This window comes from Pararge aegeria, chromosome 25 (genome assembly GCF_905163445.1).
Source record: "Pararge aegeria chromosome 25, ilParAegt1.1, whole genome shotgun sequence".
In the NCBI taxonomy this organism is placed as follows: Eukaryota; Metazoa; Arthropoda; class Insecta; order Lepidoptera; family Nymphalidae; genus Pararge; species Pararge aegeria.
The window spans coordinates 3,169,752-3,189,701 of record NC_053204.1 but is presented as its reverse complement, the minus strand read 5'-3'; the positions used below and the strand labels follow the sequence as shown (position 1 = coordinate 3,189,701).

The window sequence follows — 19,950 nt, the reverse complement described above, 5'->3', positions numbered from 1 at the left end:
CATAAAATATGATAGTTAATTTAGAGTCCGCCGCGTACGACGGTGTTCTGACCCCGATTTCACGCGGTTGAAGGACCCTCATTTGGAAAAAATGTCCCTCATTATTCAGAGTTATCGGGGATAATTTTATAAACGATTTGAGACGACATTGTTGAGTCCCGCTCTTCGATTTACCAATGTAGCGTGTGGTATAACTGCGTGCCTATACGTAGAAAAGCGTTGATAGCCTTGTAGTTGGGACTGTAGCCTCCCTTTAGCTAGATAGGAGTTCGATGCCCGGCTTGCGGAACTAACTACCAACTAAAAGAGCAACTACAGAGTTCCATGACGGCTCTTCTCCGTTGAATCTGCTTTCCGAACCGATCGTAGAGTCATTACCAACAGACATACTTGTCGTTAAAAGTGCTTATAAAGTATACTTGAAAGAAATTAATTATGATTTTTTTTATTCTAACATTCAGAATTATGATTATTATTATTATAATTAGTATTATTAAATTACCCCTAACTCCCTTGCCTTACTAATATTAAGTAATTATTGCGAAAGTGTTTTTGTCAATTTGTTTGTTTGTCCTACCAATGAGAATATAATTATGTAGGTAGTATCAATATTACAAACAACGTAGGTACTTTCAAAACAATCAAACAAAAACAAATTTACAAATACATGACACATTTGGTTTTTATTCTAACATTTATTTTTAAAACAGGACTTTTCGTAACTCCAACCGAGTTACGGGAAGTCCTGTACCTACTGACAGAATACTATCGTTGTGGGTACATTAGTATCCGGAATATTAAGCTGAGTCAGAACCTTTTTATTGGCACGACACATCATAGACTAAAGACTATTAATAATTAAGTCTTAAATTATACGTAATATGTAAGTCTGAGTGTGTTGTTCTGGTGAATTAACATATTCTATACTATTCTAATTTCACCGTAAAAATTCTCCTAGTTTTCGCGGACTATAGCGCTGCACATATCAAAGTATTTCTATCCAAGAATATTTTTTTGTCCTCCGAGATGTGATGCCCTACGCATTTGCTTAAAATGCTTATCCAGTTTAACTGGAGCTAACAGATCAAAGGTTAGAATACCGACTGTCACCACGCGGCGAGCGGTCATAAATCAATGATAGACGGCCGACGGTACTGACGGGGGAACGCGGTTTAAAGGCTTCAATCGATAACACGACGGTCAATAGTTGACGCTACAGTTTTTAACGAAATTGTCACATATAAGTTTAGAATAGTCTCTATCTTTAGTCGGTCCCTCATGACTGAGGATCGTGGTAACTGCTATGGCGAGTAATCTTGTCATATATGATCTCTCTCCATCGGGACCTGTCTTTGGCCATTTGTATTGCCTTATAGAATAGAGTAGAAAGACTTAATTGCAGCAAAACACACTGTCGCAACCTCCGTTCGAAAGGTAATCTTATCTTAAAGATACCTCCTCATAATACATCATTCTATTCCAATTCTTTCTCTATTGAAGTAGTTCGATTATGGAATGCACTCCCTGTTCATATCAGGCGTGCACGTTCTCTACCGCTTTTTAAACAGCTAAAAAACACTTTTTACCGCCTAGTAGTATGTGTATTTATTTAACATTTTCTTTTAATCTTATTTGACTTATTTCCCCGTTTTAATCTTGTTGTTTTTAAACAGTCCCTTTTATTTGTCTTATTCTTCTTTTCCTATCTAGCTTCTTTATGATATATATTGTATATATTATAGGAAGTAAGTATATTTTACTTAATTTATTATTATTATTTATTTATTTTTGTAATTTATGTTTAATATTTAAGTATTATTTTGTGTACACCCTAACCCTTCTCTTTAACTTCATGTACTCAATTTGATTTAGTAGGTTGCCTGGTAGAGATCGCTTTTAAGCGATAAGGCCGCCTATTGTACCTTTTCTCCTTTATTTTAATTGTGTATTTTTAACGCTTGTTTTTTTTAAATTTGGTGTACAATAAAGTTTATTTGATTGTTTGAACACACCACGACACATGACAGAGGAAATTCCGAAAAATATATGCCGAAATTGCCCGTCATTAAATCCGGGTAAGGCAAGACTACAGCACTCACCACTGAGCCAATGAGGTCGACAAAAATACGAAGGTGACTAGTACCTACTTCTCTAAGTGGTAGTCTTAACCGATACGATCGATCGGAGGGTGATGTTTGGCTTCGCTACAGTAGGTACCCAGTGACACGTTGGCCGACTTTGATGTAATCTACACCGCCAGCTGACGTCACTGGGTCAACGTGACGGACCGTCCGCTTTTTTTTGACAACACCCGCAATGCTTGTTTAAATCCATAATACATATTGCAATATTGTCAATAATTTATGTGCGATAGTATTTAAACAAACGAATATAAATTTATTTAATTATTTTAAATGAATGTGGCTTACTAAAATATTAAGTGAGCGAAAAAGGTAATTTTTAATTACATTACAAAATCAAAGTGTACAATGTTCAAACCTAACTAACATATTAGCAGTAGCTTCGGATTTTATAGTCGCTCACTTAGTATAAAATTCTTCTACTCAGTATATCCATCCACCCACATTGTTTTTTTTGCAAATTTAATAGAATGCTTTTTGGTTAAGGACCTATTACAGAATCTCATGAGTTATCGCCATAATATTATTTAATAATATATATGGGGACCATTAATAAATGCAATATGTATAATATGTATATGTGATTGATATATTCAGCTCAAGCTGAATATAGGTAACAAACACACAACACATTTCATACAAACAGAAATTTGGCACTGGGCATATTTAGTAATAAATTTACATGGAAGCATCAAAAGTTTCTTGCATTACAGAAAGAATTGACTTTCACAAATTCCCTTTTTCTATAACTCATAAAAATATATGTAAGTTTTATCTTGAGACAACACGTGGCATCTGTTATTGAAAACTCTATACAAAAGACTTCAACGCGCTATCTAACACGGATCTATAACGGATCTCCCACCATGCTGCTCGAAATCAGGTTTGACCTCTTTACCGATTATCATCACATAGTAGTTGATGAGCGCTGCGCGGTTTTATAACGAGGAGGTCCCGGGTTCGATACCCGGCAGGCAGGTTATGAGGACTTCTAATAATATAAGCTCTCAAGAGAAAGAAAAATCATATTCCTAATAATTTTCAATGAAGCGTAGCAATCACGGTTGATGTGATTTTTTCCCGTTGTCTATCTTCAAAACTCATCATCAGATCTATATGAAATTTAAATAAACAAATAAAAACCAATACTACGACAATGCACACATGGGCCATCTAGCCCCAAAGTAAGCGTAGCTTGTGTTACGTGTGACTAAGATGCCTAACGAATATTTTTATGAATAATATACATAAATACTTATAATATACAGATAAACAGCCAGACACTGAAACACATTCATGTTCATCGCACAAACATTTCCAGTAGTGGGAATCGAACCCGCATCCTTGGACTCAGAAAACAGGTTCGCTTAAACCCCTTTCGAACAAAAAAATAATTTCGCAAAACCCTTTACAAATGACGGAGTTATGTCCGAACATACATTAAAAACATATGAATTGACAACCTTCTATTTATCAAAATTAAGCTTAATTTGCTATACTCCGCGAAAAGCAGGAGAATCTGTGTGGTGCAATTTATAATTTCTTCAATCCTTATACCCCACACCAAACAGATCTTCGGCAATATACCCTCTACGCACGTTTCGCTCCGAAACCGGAGCATCATCAGGAGATGTTGACTTTACAATGAATAATTGTTAAGAAAACAATGAATAATTGTTGTTGTTGTTGTTTGTCATTGTAAAGTCAACATCTCCTGATGATGCTCCGGTTTCGGAGCGAAACGTGCGTAGAGGGTATATTGCCGAAGATCTGTTTGGTGTGGGGTATAAGGATTGAAGAAATTATAAATTGCACCACACAGATTCTCCTGCTTTTCGCGGAGTATAGCAAATTAAGCTTAATTTTGATAATATATCATGGATTTCCGCAAAGTAACGCCTGCTTCTATCCAACCTTCTATTTGACGGCCGACTGGCACAGTTTGCAGCGACCCTGCTCTCTGAGTCCAAGGCAGTGGGTTCGATTCCCACTACTGGAAAGTGTTTGTGTGATGAGCATGAATGTTTTTCAGTGTTTATATGTATATTGCTATTTATTTATGTATATTATTCATAAAAATATTCATCAGTCATCTTAGTACCCATAACTCAAGCTACGCTTACTTTGCGGCTAGGTGGCGATGTGTGTATTGTCGTAGTATATTTATTTATTTATTATTTATGTTATTTAAAGGAAATCGGTTAAAAATCGGCGCGAGCGTCTTCAGTTTCCCTCGTCCCAGTTTCAACCATCTTTAAACAGAGCTACGAGTGTCATCAGTCATAATACCTACGAGTGACTGTGAATCAAAGTTATCCAGTCTGATAAAACTCTCTCAATACAATCGGTCAACCGGTCTAAACCACAAACGAAGCCACGGGCGGGCTCCTAACTCGAAAAATTCCGAGCCGTCTATAAAAGTCGTCAAAAAATCCGTAAACAATATTAACGACTAGCGACCTATTTGATTTAAAGTCCAATTTTAATGTCGGCCTAAAATTAATCCTTAATCCCTATAACTGTCTCTTTCACTCCTTCACCATTGGGTGTAGCTGCCTCTCACTCGCACCTTGAACGCGTAACTGAGGCAGCTGGTAAGTTTTTTTTTTATTATTTTTATTCTATGTTCAATTTTTATTGGCATCCCTTATTTTATATGTGCGTTATCCATGTATTATTAAAATTAATTCTTTTTTTTTTCTTCTTAGTTAATCGTATTTTTCTGAACGGAGTCAAGTCTGAATTAGTTACGGATTAGGGTAAGTATAGAAAGTGTCACATGTATGAGTAAAACAGTGTAAATAGTTTGTGTTGTTTGATGAAAGTTTATATGTTGTGCACGCGTCCAGGAAATATTTAGGATTAAGGCTTTTTTGCAATTTAACAAACGAAGTGATAGCGCAGGAGGGCGACGTGACACGGTGTGTCGGGGTATATTGTGTAGAATACCAGATGAGAGTTGGTATGGGAGACGTATCAGAAAATTTACGAGGACAAAGTCGCAGGAAAACGCCTAGCCGTCATAATATTTTTTTTTTCTATTCCACTACAACTGTAATCTCACCTGCTGATAAGTGATGATGCATTCTAAGGTTTCTACGCGACATCGTACCGCAGCACGTCTTTGCCCGTAGGGTGTTAACTAGCCACGGCCGAAGCCTCCCACTAGACAGAATAATACCCTATTCAGTTATTGTCATAATTAGGTTCCACATTTCTGAACTCACGTTCAAATTAATTGTCTAGTTATCATATAACATCGTCAAATTACGTACCTAACTAATTTACAAAAGTCAGAGTTAACGAGACGAAATGTTTTTTTGTTATACACATAATGGTGCGAACTTACATGTTATGATTACAAAAGAAATCGGTTTACGTAATTTTAATAATGTCAATCTAAAAATGTTGTACATATGACATGTAATGTCTAGCGATTTGAGGCACGTTAATAAAATGTCAACATTATGAATCGTGCAGATACCTGACTGATAGACGTAAACTCCTCTTATTTTTTATAATCTTAACGAAGAGAGTTTACTAGCTGTTCCGAAGGATTCACCTATGTTAGCTAAATGTTTTAAAACATAATGAATCGCGCAGTTATCTGACTGATAGACGTAAACTCCCTTCCCACATCGGCGTGTTCGTGCGGTAGGTGTTCGATGACTGAGTCTGGAATGCTATGCCTAGTTCTTAAAATAGAGTTTATTAGCTCTTCCGAACGATAACACCAATGTTAGCTAAATGTTTTAAAACATTATGAATCACGCAGTTATCTGACTGATAGACGTAAACTCCCTTCCCACATCGCCGTGTTCGTGCGGTAGGTGTTCGAGGACTGAGTCTGGAATGCTATGCCTAGTTCTTAAAATAGAGTTTATTAGCTGTTCCGTACGATTTCACCAACGTAAGCGAATTTTTTTAGAACATTATAAATCGCGCAGTTATCTGACTGATAGACGTAAACTCCCTTCCCACATAGGCGTGTTCTTGTGGTAGGTATTCAGCAACACTATGAACATCAACCTGAGGCGTAGGTCTAAAGCCCCATGTGTTTGATGACCTCCCTGCCGCAACAGTGTCCCTGGTTCGATTCCCGACAGGGGCAATTTGGGAATTTATCATTTCTGAATTTTCTCTTGTCTGATCTGGTCGGAGGCTTTGGCCGTGGCTAGTTACCATTCTACCGACGTGCCGCTAAGCGATTTAGTGTTCCGATGCGATGTCGCGTAGGAACCGATTAGGGGTATAACTACCATACTCCCTAACAGGTTAGCCTGCTACCATCTCAGACTGCATCATCACTTGCCATTAGGTGAGATTACAGTCAAGGGCTAACTTGTTTTAAAAAAAAAATGTGCCTGTGTTTACGCTGTCCACCGCACCCTTTAGATGGGAACACAGCATTGCAACAATTCTGCTTGGCGATAGTTAACCGGTCCCTGTCACAAAAAGCTATACTACTGCTAGAAAATGTTATAAAAGGCGAAGATTATCAAAAGGTCAAAATCAATCCAATCCAAAATAACAGAATATTAATCCTTATACAAAGTTATTTATTCATAAAGACAACCTTACCGTATGGGAGTGTCCATGACGTACCTGAAAAAAAAAAAGTTGTTTTTGAGTTTTGGCAGTTTTTACAGCAGTTTTAATCTAAGTTATCTTTCGATTGGCGCAGTGGCATCGATCCTGCTTGCTGAGTCTAAGCCGTGGGTTCGATTCCCACAACTGGAAAATGGTATGTTCCGTATAGGCTCCGAAACGGCTAGACCAATTTCAATGAAACTTTCAGGGAATCTCCGGATTGACCTGGCGAGTAATCCTGTAAAGTTTGGTGACGATCGGAGCACTCCTATTTTTGAACTGACAAACTGTCAAATACAGCTTTTATTTACTATGATGATATTCTATTGTTGGGTGTACATGGGTGTAGATAATGATCTTCACCCGCTCGAGAAGAGAATAGAAAATAATTAATACGGAGAGAAATAAATGGTTTACTATATTATGAGACTTAAATTAGAAATTTAATTATGTAAGTTTATTGTTTAAATAAAATAAAGCAAAATCTAGACCGGCGAAGCGGGCTGGGTACGCTAGTTATTCATAAAAAAATATTAATCAGTCATCTTAGTACCTTACACAATCTACGCTTGCTTTGGGGCTAGATGGCGATATGTGTTTTGTCGTAGTAGGTATGTTCATTACATGCGAGCAAAGTCGCTGGCGGATCTAGTGAAGAGTAAAAAGCTTGCGCAAACACACTCCCAATTAACTAGAAACCGTGTTAATTAATCATCGTAAGCTTAATTAACTCAAAGGTTAACTTAATGTTTGATAAATAAAAGTAAATACAGTGTAAGTACCTACCCCTAATGCAATGATCGATCTAGGTATTAACTTAGGCATTAACTCTAGGCTTAGATACGGCAAGATACAAAGCGGCGGTAACCCTTTGAGGATTACACTGCGCTATTCACGTCAAGTTATCTAATTATTAAGTGAAATCCATTTTTATACCGGCTTCTACGTTCTGTTTATTTTGTATGTTTGTTCGCTCACTTCTCCCTGTATAATTGCGGACCTCATGAGAAGTCATCTCACTCAGCGGGAGATGGATAGATCTATGCTCAGAGTATAACAACGTGATCTAATCAAAAATGAGGAGATCCGTAGAAGAAAAAATGTGAGTTCGCTCATTTCTCCCTCAATAATTGTGGACCTCATGAGAAGGCTCAGAGTCACTCAGCGGGCGATAGAGAGAGCTATGTTCAGAGTATATCTACGTGATCAAATCAGAAATGTGGAAATCCGTAGAAGCACCAGAGTTACCGACATAGCTCAACGAGTTCGGAGAAATGATGGACGTTGGGGTCCCAAGGCGGGAATGTCAGCCCCGCACTGGAAAGCGCAGCGTTGGTCGACCCCCAAGATGGACAGACGACTGGACGCTGGATCCAACCGGCACAAAACCGTGGAATTTGGAACGCCCTACAATGGACCTATGTCCAGCGATGGAAGTATATCGGTTGATATGACGATGATGATGAATTATGTACAACTTTTGCAAACTATTTTATCTTTCGTCTGCGTTTATTACGGTTTTTTTTTAAATATCCTCTGGGAACGGTTATACGAGTAAGCTCTGGGATTAAAAGTAGCGTATGTTACTCTACGTCCTTTCCAACTTAGGTACTCTATGCCAGAAAATAAGTTGATTGGTTGTCCCGCAGTGGACGTATATCGGTTGATATGACGATGATGATGAATTGTGGACAACTTTTGCAAACTATTTTATCTTTCGTCTGCGTTTATTACAGTTTTTTTTAAATATCATCTGGGAACCTTTTTAAGCTCTGGGATAAAAAAGTAGCGTTTGTTACTCTGCGTCCTTTCAACTGACTCTGTGCCAGGAAATAAGTTGATTGGTTCCTTATTTTTTATGGTAATAATTGACGGCCAAACGGATAGCAACAACACTTAATCGCGTTCATCAATTTGAGGCGTAGTTGTTAAGTCTCATGCGCGTATTATAACACCGGCAACCACGCCCTTCAGACCGGAACACAGCAATGCAAAAATACTGCTCAGCGGCAAAAATAAGCATGGCGATGGTGACTTCCCCGGAGGAGCTCTGTCACAAAAAGCTCCACTACTACTCAATCCTGTAATAACAACTGGGACCGTAGGGTTTACGTGCTCACAGAGGCACTCCTGATAGAGTCAGAAAATTGGCTTTATACTCATAACGGCGGATTGGCGCAGTGGCGCAGAAAAGAGCTGTACGTATAAACTGTATAAACTTAAATCACGTGAATCCCTCCGTGAAAAATTTAAAGAAATAAGTATCCTTACGGTGGCCTCATAATATATTTATAACAATATAGTATTTGTAAGACAACATATTAGTCTTTATAAACAAAAAGTGGATATAAACAGTCGACTTACAAGAAATGGTCATAAATTAGTGACATCTGCATATCGTCTGCGAAAGGAACAGAAGTCATTTGTGGGATTGAGTATATGCTTTTATAATATGATTCCTAAGGTAATTTTGGACTAACCAATGCATAAGTTTAAAGAATGTGTTAAAACACATTTATTACAGCGAGGTTATTATACAATTGATGAATTTCTTAATGACAAGGTTGCTTGGAAGCATCCGGCTCCGCTTTCATCTCTCACAAGATAGAAAAATGAATTTTGAAATGTAAAATGTAAATTGTTAATGTTGGAAAAGAGCAACTGCTGAGTTTCTTGCCGGCTTCTTCTCGGTAGAATCTGCCTTCCGAACCGGTGGTAGAGTCACTACACACAGACAGACTTGACGTTTCAAAAGTGCTTATATTAGGCCTACTTGAAATAAATGAATTTGGAATTTTGAATAAATTTTGAATTTAGAATTTTGGGCAATGACCCTGCTTTCTAAACTAAGGACGGTAGTAAGCGTGATAACAGGGCATTGCTCACTAAACACCTTTTCATTTTAGGTATAACCGACAGTCCTCTGTGCAGAGCTTGCATGGAGGCAGATGAAACACCGACTCACGTACTACTCCAATGTAGAGGAGTAGAAGAGCAACGCGCAGCAGACCTTCGCTCCCCAGCATCACTCCCTGAAGCACTTGGCGACCTAAGCGGCCTGCTTAGCTTCTGGAGTGAGCTCGGCTGGCTGGAGTGACCCAGCGGGGAGCCGTACCAGTGGCACTACGTACTACGGAAGGTTCCGGCCGACCAAGTACGGAGACAAGCCCAGAGGAAGATGAAGAAGAAGAAGACCCTGCTTTCTGAGTCCAAAGCTGAGGGTTCGTTTCCCACAGCTGAAAAAGGTTTGTGTGATGAATATGAATGTTGTTCAGTGTTTATCTGTATCTCATAATTTATAAGTATTTATGTATATTATTCATAAAAAGATTCATCAGTCATCTTAGTACCCATAACACAAGCTACGCTTACTTTGGGGATAGATAGCGGTGTGTGTATGGTTGTAGTTTATTTATACGTTTGTGTTCAACCAAATACGTTTCGATTTCGCAAACACTTCTGACCGACTTAATTGACAACAAAACAGAACGGAGCATCAAAACTTAAACACAACTAATTGAAACAACTAACAAGCGCGTTCTCCCACATAACGGGGAGATTCGTACCTACTGGCAACCCCAAGGGGTGGGGATAAGCGGCTTATAGGGGGTGGAGAGGTGCAGGGAGCCTGTTTTGATTATTTCCAAGGATGTCTTCTTGCTACGTAAATTATGCAACGCTCTGTTGTCGAGTTTCCCTCGTCGGGTTACCGGATGGGTGATATTTTATTTATAGGCTCTTTAGCGTCTTACAACTAATATATATACAACATACATCTCTGATGGAGTGAATTATTCTGTTTCTTTGGTTTAGTTGTTACCATGTTCAACTATGGATCACGAAGTCCAGGGTTCAAACCTTTTTTCTTTTTTATTCCACTACAAGTTAGCCCTTGACTGACTATGCAGTCTAAGATTGTCTACGACAATACACACATCACCGTCTTAGAAAATACATATAAACACCCAGACACTGAAAAACAGTGATGCTCATCACACAAACATTTTCCATTTGTGGGAATCGAACCCACGGCCTTGGGCTCAGAAAGCAGGTTCGCTGCCCACTGCGCCACTCGGCCGTCAAAAACTTGTTATATAGCGTCCCTGCTTTCCGAGTCCAAGACCGTGGGTTCGATTCCCACAACTAGAAAATGTTTGTGTGATGATCATCAATTGGTATTTATATGTATATTAACAGTATTTATTTATATTATTCATAAAATATTCATGAGTCATATTAGTACCCATAACACCAGCTACGCTTACTTTGGGGCTAGTTGGCGATGTATGTATTGTCGTAGTATATTTATTTATTTATCTCGGTTTATGACATAAAGCGTGGTAATAGACGGACGGACAGACGGACGGGTACCCTTTAGGTATTGAACCCTAATAAAATAAATCTGGCTAAGGCAACGCGGATATCGGAAGGAAATAGAAAAACGGGGAGTAGAAATCAAATTTTACATCACGTCCGCCATATTTCGTTCGGAGTTTCAGTCCCGAACGTCGAGTCCTCTAATTTATTTCCAAGTTCTCGCGTACTTGGAGCGCAGCGTAATGGAATTTTAATGGGAAGCAGTGGAGGTCTTTTATTATGCTATACAGATTTTGCCCGCGACTTCATCCGGGTACAATACGTATCTTCGCCCAGTGCGGGTTTGTGGACTCCACATACACAGTTTCAGAACATAATGTAGAACTGTATGTTTTCCTTCACCGTTGAAGCAAGTGATATTTTTAATACATAAAACGCACATAACTTGGAAAAGTTAGAGGTGCGTGCTGGGATTCGAACTCGGCCCAATACCCTATCACCGATTCCAATGCCATCGCTTGGGTTTTTATAAAAGTTAATAGAGTTGTATGAACATACCTTGAGGAAATCCGACAGCTTCAAGCCCGTGGTGCGTCAACCCAAAAGGCCCCAGTCCACCAAGCGGCCCAGGGCCCATGCCCATGTGATGGGCGCTCGAGTGATGGGCATAAGGATTCTGGGCCAAAGGCGAGGGCTGCTTCAGGTAATGGAAGTAGTGATGCAACGGCGTCGTTGAGTGGTGGGCTTGCGGCGCCGACGGGGTCGCCGTCGGTCCACTCGCCGACGAGTTGGTTAACAGCGCCATCTCTTATTCGGTCACGAAAGCTAGTCACCGGGTCGACCTCTTCCGCGTGTGTGTTGGCATGTTTGTGTCTTCTTTTCCTTTTTCAAGCACGCTCGTTTGTTTGTCTGCGCTCGGATAGCATTATTGGGCTGAAACAAACAAACATAGTTAAACCGATATGTAAAACACATTTATATTTTTTAAGTAGGTACTTAGTAGAGTTTTATGTGGCAGAGCTCGTCCGGGGAAGTATAACCCTCACGGTTATTTCGGCCGCGGAGCAGCATTACTACGTGACAGCCAAAAAGGCGTGGTTTCAGATGTAATCCAAGCACAAAGGCTCAGCCTTAACACCTTCGCCCGAGGTTGATAGACAAAGGGCGGCCGTTTGCAGAATGTGTTCCGGTTTTTGATGTGAAACATCTATATGCGAGGGTAAACCTGATCGTTGGCGTTGCAATACAGGCCGTGGCGACGCATCGCCACGTTATATAATGGAATATATCTTAATATATATAAATCTCCTGTCACGATGTTTGTCCGCGATGGACTCCTAAACTACTTAACCGATTTTAAATTAAATTGACCCACCGTGAGCAGTCTGGTCCAACTTAAGAGATAGGATAGCTTAGATCTTTAATTATAGTCGCAATTTTATTTTATTGCAAATTATTTGTCTATAATTAATTGACAGTCACATGTTATATATATACTACTATACTCATTTAAGGTTTAGCGACACTGAACACTTTAAAAACAATATCAAACGCAGACGAAGTCGCGGGCAACAGCTAGTGTACTATACGTAGTTGAGTTGTCGCGATTTCAAACACATTTTTTGAAATTTAGATTGTATTTAATAAAAATGCATATTTACGTAATAAATAGTCGTAATTTTATGAAACGAATTTGTAAACGCTCTATCTTTTCAGTACGGCATATCTGATCTCTGTCGTAATGTTATTTAATGCATATAACTACATACATTTAATGTTAATTTCTTAAGCACTATCGGATTTTTTTAGACATATGCTTTAGCAGACTTTATTTTAGAACTTTTAAAGGGGAACAACATTGTTCGCAAGCTCTTAAAAGAAAAAAAAGTCCGATATTGAAACATTCTTTTTAAGTACTATAGGCACTCCTATTGGTCTAAGCGTGATTGATAAAATATGGCCTAGGTAGGCTATATACTTCCTCGATAAATGGGCTATCCAACAAAGACAGAATTTTTCAAATCAAACCAGTAGTTCCTCGCGAACATCGCGTTTCAATTAATCAAATTCTTCGCTTTATTTATTAGTAAAAGTTGTATAAACACGTAGGTAAATTGTACAAGGCTTTATGCTTTAAAATTTATCAAATAATTTTAATTAATTAACCTCATAAACATTGATAATTAATAATCCAATATAATATTGTTAATCCTAATAACAGGAAACAATATTAAAAGCCAATTAATTTTTGATTATAACAAAACGTTTTCGGAGATTAAGTATATAAAAGGTGGTATACCTACTACGTTATATTTATTTTACATAAATATCTACAAACTGTAGCACCTTCATTTATTTCATGTAGACCTAAATATAATTCCAATTAGTAAACACATCGTAATAACTAAAAACCTAGACCTGATATAGTGCTAGTCGATCGATCAGTGCGCAGTAAAATAATTGTTGACATTTCTATTCCACATGACGATAATCTGGTGAAAGCTGAAAAGGAAAAAGTATCTAGACCTTGCTCACGAGATTACCGCCATGTGGAATGTTGAGTCGACCGTTATTGTTCCGATCGTTGTTTCAGTCATTGGTCTTCTCGCGAAAAGCTTCGACCAACATCTTAAGAAGCTTTCGCTTGGTTGTTGGATCAAGGGTCGGATACAGAAGGCAGTAGTCCTTGAAACGGCGCGTATTGTGAGGAGGTTCCTTAGTCTGGAGCCCTGACCGCCGGTTGGGCATTCAAAAGCCCCACAAGCTGAGGGTGGATGTTTTTTCTTATAAATTTGTAATAGTGTATTTTTTAAATACACTATTATATATTATACATATTTTTGTTAAGAAATTAAAAGCAATAAATGATAGAATGTAACATTACAAACTAAAATTATTATTTCCAATAAATTTAAACCATCTAACTGTTAACTTATGGGCATGGTACCCAAAATGCTGGCGCTATTGCCCCTTTGAATTGCTAGACTTAGCAGCTCTTTGGTCACCAGACGTCAAGTCCAATTTCTGGGCCACGATGTCATTAATAAATTTCGAAAAACTATAAATATAATAAATATACCAATAAACCACCAATAAACAACAGATATAACAACGTGTTAATGAAAACCGAAATAATACTTCGCAGGCTGGCCTCATAAGAAGGCACAGAGACCCTCAGCGGGCGATAAAGAGAGCAATGCTCCGAGTATCTACGTCATCAAATCAGAAATGAGTAGATCATAGCTCAACGAGTCGCGAAGCTGAAGTGGCAATGGGCGGGGCACATAGCTCGGAGAAAGAATGGACGTTGGGGTCCCCAGGTGCTGGAATTGCAGCCCCACACTGGTTGGTCGGCCCCTAACGAGGTGGACAGACGACATTAAGCGCGTCACGGGTAGCCGCTGGACCCAAACGGCACAAAACCGTGGAATTTGGAACTCCCTACAAAAGAACTATGTCCAATAGACGTCCTATCGGTTGATATGATGATGATGAAAGTAATGAAGTTTCTGCAACTTTGTAATAAATAAACGTTTCTTTGCGTTTCTTACAACCGAATCGCAAATTTTGTTCCAATTTGTGGATAACAACCGTATCAATATCTCTTTAAGGGTACTCTTGCTTCAAGTAACAGATTACTCACGGTTAATTCGCCATTTAATATTTCAATTGAACTCACGTCCGTTTCGATTATAACAAACGTCAATCTCTACCTTTTTTTTGCAACAATTATAAAGTACTTTTTACAATTATTATACTCACAATTAACCCGTACAATGGGAAATTTTCCGCGCTATTGCAACACCGGAATACAAAAGTCAAATGGAACGCCTTCGAAATTCAAATATTCAATTCGTCACGATCCGAAAACGCACGGATTCCGATTGCGAATTGTAATGGTTTTTTTTTTGCTATTTTTTTTTAAATTGAAACGGCGAAGGTACGTGTTTACAGACATTTTGTCACGTTTTATTTTTTTTTCTTGTTAGGGTTGTTACCTGAGATTTCTTTGCCAAATTGAGGGGGCTATGATCGTGCTAGTGATGTTTTGTGCGTTGAAAGTGAGTTGGGTATCAATGTGATGACATATGAAACGAAATTTTGGATGGAAAAAAAAATCTCTTTACATTCGAAAAATTGTTTGCAATACCAAGATATACTGTGCGAAGTAGACAACAATGATACATGTGTGTTGATTTTAACTGATTTACATGATGTTCTATAGATTCTTTAGTATCTATGGATTCTTTATTGTAGTTCTCTGGTTTGATTATTTTTAAGAAGTTGCTTGAAGAAATTATATTTGAACGGGCTGGAGTCTAGTAGCAAGTGGCTTTTAGATTACTCTTAGATATGTTCCTGCGCTATGGAAATCTGTATCGTGGCGTAATAGCTCTGTACCGAAATAGCTAACAATGCAATATTACGTAGATGAGGCCATTTTAAATCGAATGCTATCTATATAGCATAGCGCGAAAGTTGAATTTACTAATTTATTTATTTATTTATAAGACACACCAGCAATTAATTGTAACTAAATTCATAGAAAAATAAAATTAAGCAAGTACATTGCCGCTGAGCAGCATGGTTGTTGCCAAGAGCAGCACTATGTCTGAAGGGTACATGTACAAAGGTACATAAGGCCTAACACCTTTTATGCCATCTTCCTGCTTTATGCATTCCCTGGTCAAAAGCTATATGCACGCCACTGCTTATACTAACTATTGCTTTTGGTCGTGGCTAGTCACCACCCTACCGACAAACGCGTGCCGCTAAGCGATTTAATGTTCGGGTGCGATGTCGCTTATAAACCTATTGGGGGTATGACTACCATACTCCCATCAGGGTAGCCCGCTACCATCTTAGACGGCATCATCACTTACTAACTACCAGGTGAGATTGCAGTCAGGGTCTAACTTGTAGTGGAATAAAAAAAAACAATTTGCTAGAAAAAAAAAACTAAACTTGACAGGCGCGTACCTGCCTAAATTATAAGCACGGTGAACCTACTACTAATGTCTAATATGATGATGTAAGTACATATATATTTATATTAATATATTGCATGGAATAATTATAAAAGTTAGGCGGAGGATGATCCAATTTGCTGTCTGATGACGTCGACTTAAAACATTATTGTGCAAAACCCTTTTTTTTATATTAGGAGGGGAAAAACCTCATGGACATCCCTATGGATAGTGCCGGACTCCTACCGACTAAAAACCCCTCCTGCCTTCTAAACGTTAGTGTACCTGCCATTTGGCCTACCACTAACGTCGTTGTCCTTTTACCTTCCTTCTCTTTCGTCCCTTTCCTTTACTTTTATTATCTCTTCCATGTATTTTTTTATAGATTCCCATTTCTCTGATGCCTCTAGCATTATGGAGGTTAGGTTTTCTGTCTTTATTTCACTTCCTATTTCAATGTGCAAAACCCTTTGCCGCGCAAATAAATAGTTTAATTTATCTGCAAAAAAAACATGATGGATAAAGACATTAAGTCGATGTAGCGGCACTTAGTAATAAACTTTTATATCTACTTTGTTATTGCTTACGGTGGCAGATGGGCTTCAGACGATCGATGATTATGGCGCATATCGTATACATAGGCTGTATAGGTATGAACCTTTGCCTTTCCTTTCCTTTGACTTGGTTTATCATGATGAATGCTATTAAATTGATAATTGGAATAAAATGATACCGATTTAGCTAAAAGCAAAGCTCTATTTAACCATATATATTCTAGAAAAGTGTGTTTTATTTTTACACTCGCCACTGCGTAATTTCACGTAATTATAGCATTAACACATAGCATTAATTCTGCAAAAGGACACAAGAATCATTTTTTTTTGAAAATTGAACTCCTGTATGGTATTTTTTTAAACTTTATAGTTGGAAGCTCATTACCCTTAACATAATCCGTAATAACTGAATAAATCTTTGGACCCAAATCTTTATTTGAATGTAGATAAGTAAGTACCTAATTTTATTATATTCATCTATTTGCTATGTTTTACTTACATTATTTTTAATTTATTGTACGCAACTTATCAGATATCCACACTACACCTCCTGGGTACTTTAACACAACATTTAAAAAAAATTATAAAATTACGTAATAAATCAATATTACTAGGCACCACACATATTCGTAGATTTGTCCGGTTGTCGCAAATTAAAATTTTTAGATGTTAACTTTACAATCACGTAGACGAAGTCGCGGGCAACAGCTTTTAAAAAATTCAATTCCCAAAAACCACTTTCAATTGTTGTTCAAAAACAAATGATGTGATTTTTTTGTGAATATTGTCACTTTCTGCAAAAGATCTTGTTTCTCGGAAACCGCATTTACTTTCCACCTTCTTGTCAACAAAAGATTATCCTAAAACCATAGATAAGATCCGTCCTTTATAAAGAACCTTCTTTCGTTTTTAAACTGTACCTTAAAGTAACCTCATTGTATATTAGGGTTGCCAAATTTTCCTTAAGTAAATTAGTTTTTCTTTTAAGGTTTTATATGAACAATAATTTTTGAATTAATTGGTAGGATACCAATTAATTCACGCAATCAAAATTCTAACTCTGGCTGACTGATAGAACACGCACACATGAAATAGGTGCTTGCTTTAGAACCAGATAATTTAGTAAAATAGTGCTTTTCCAGAAATAGGTACCCATATATTATAATACTTTACACCTGTCTCGCGATTGGGCTATACTAAATTCATATCGGACTAGTAGTTTTTGAGATTATACTTTAAACTGTTAACTTATAAAATTTGTGCAGTTTATTAATTTCAATTCCATAAATATAAATAGAAACTGCCACGTCATTTTTTAGATCACGAGACTTTGAAGCTAGAAATGGGACATTTATAGGTCGACAATAATGAAATTGTAACTAATTACTATTAATATTCAACTTAATATGATATGCAAATAAATAAAAATAAAAAACTGATGAAATGCTTATTTTTGCAATTTTGTTTGTGTAATCTAATAATTTTACACCACCTGTACGTTCTCGCTCATATTGTCCTAATACTAAGGTTGACTGGCCGAATTTTACTTCCATCTTTTATTTCCATTTCTTCTTTAATTTCCCTAACTTCATAGTAAAGAAATAGAGTTCAAAAAAAAGAAAGCGTGATTTTTGCCTAAAACAGTTGGCATCCCTACTTATGACTGCGGCCACAGCCTACACAAGTTCAGTCTATTCACTTTTCGAATTAAGTAAGTACTTTTCGCAAGGACTTCTGCTTGAATAACTAACCAGACTTGAAAGGTGTTCAATTGTGTAAGGACCACAGCGAGTTAGTTTGCGAGTACGAGCGGCGTGGTTTTGAAGTGACTACGCGTCATTGGGTTTTACAGATAAAAATAAAACGCTACATTGGTTATTTGGTTGTCAAAAGATACTTTGGTCAGTGCCGAGCGCTGTTTTAATTTTTTTCTTTAGCTATTTACGGGAAAATCCACTGCTGTAGGTGATTTTTTGCTTGTTGCATCTGCCACTAAATAATCTGCCACTAATTTGTTAACATAAGTAACAATTATATGTGTTATTGGATAGGTGCCTAGTTACCTAGATAAAAATCAACTTTACAAAGTTTTGCGTAAGTTTAAGGTAATCACGCATTTCGACCAAGAAATGCCATAGAAAACTGTTTGCTGCAATTTTATGTTTTTCTTGGCTAGAAAGTGTTCACTGCAATTCAAGTTTATATTCTTGATAAAATTTCGTCAAGGTCGGTTAAGTAGTCGAGCCATAGATAACAGAGGCAAATTTTTTAACCCCGCATAAGAAATTATGTTTGCTATTTTTGGATAAAAATTATCCCACGTCTATTTACAAAATGCAAGCATAACCACGTGTATTTCTTAAGCACTCACTTTTAAACTAACAATGTCTGCCCTAAAATACAACTAATGTTAACTTAATTGAAATGCAACATTTCAAAGCAGATTTTACTTTAAAATAGAAATTATTCGCTACCAAAATTGTTATCTAAATAATATATTACCAATAATGTGACAATGTATGTACCACGGACAACAAAAAAAAACGCAAATGTACGCTACCATAGACACCCGAAAAAAAAGTGCCGACAGATCTTTGTGGTTCCGACAAATGGTTACTCGGAAATTTTGGAAAAAAAAAAGTACAGAAACAGCCATTGTACTGTTAATAGAGTGTTCCGATGCGAGAAATTTGTCACAATACCGATCCCGTCGACTATTATCACGCCCGAAATTAGTTTTTGTCACATGCATGGGGGCTTGTGTATAATTTGATGGCAATTATGGTGCCCATATGGGGAGGCTACGTCAGGGTAGACATACTCATTATTTGTCCATAGATTTAAATGGCTAGTTGGTCTAGACTCTTTGTTTATTCCACTACAAGTTAGCCCTTGACTGCAATCTCACCTAGTATTAGGTAATGATGCAGTCTAAGATGGAAGCGGGTTAACCACATTTATTACATAATCACCAATATAAGATGTGAGGTTGTATTATTATTATACAGGATGTTAGGGAGTTTGGTAGTCCCTCACTCGAAGAGTGCCCTGCCTGGGACCAGGAGCGCCATCTACTGATCAGCCACGTTGGAAGAGATCTTTCTCCTGCAGCAGTGATAGCAGCAATGCTCGCGGAGGATAGAGCGTGGAAGGCGGTAGTCTCCTTCTGCGAAACTGTACTAGTCAAGAAGGAGGCTGCTGAGGGAGATCGAGAGCGAGCCAATCCTGCTCGAAGAAGACAGCGCCCTACAGGTAATCGGGAATCATAAATCGTCCCGGGACGAGCTATAAGCGTTGTGCAAGGGAGGCACCGGTGCGTTCCTAGGAGATCCCGGAGCCTCCCATTATGTACTGAGGCTGGCAACCGAGGGGGTTTTAGTG

At 37.9% G+C, this 19,950-nt stretch overlaps 1 protein-coding gene across 1 annotated transcript in view; it reads right to left on the bottom strand.

Annotated features, from left to right (window-relative positions):
• LOC120634889 (homeobox protein OTX1) overlaps positions 1–19,950 on the bottom strand; it is an 81,387-nt gene that overhangs the window by 36,874 nt on the left and 24,563 nt on the right. The window contains exon 2 of the mRNA XM_039905756.1: positions 11,607–11,981. Coding sequence (XP_039761690.1) covers positions 11,607–11,853 — 247 coding nt within the window. The 5' untranslated portion in view covers positions 11,854–11,981. The remainder of the gene's footprint in view (positions 1–11,606; positions 11,982–19,950) is intronic.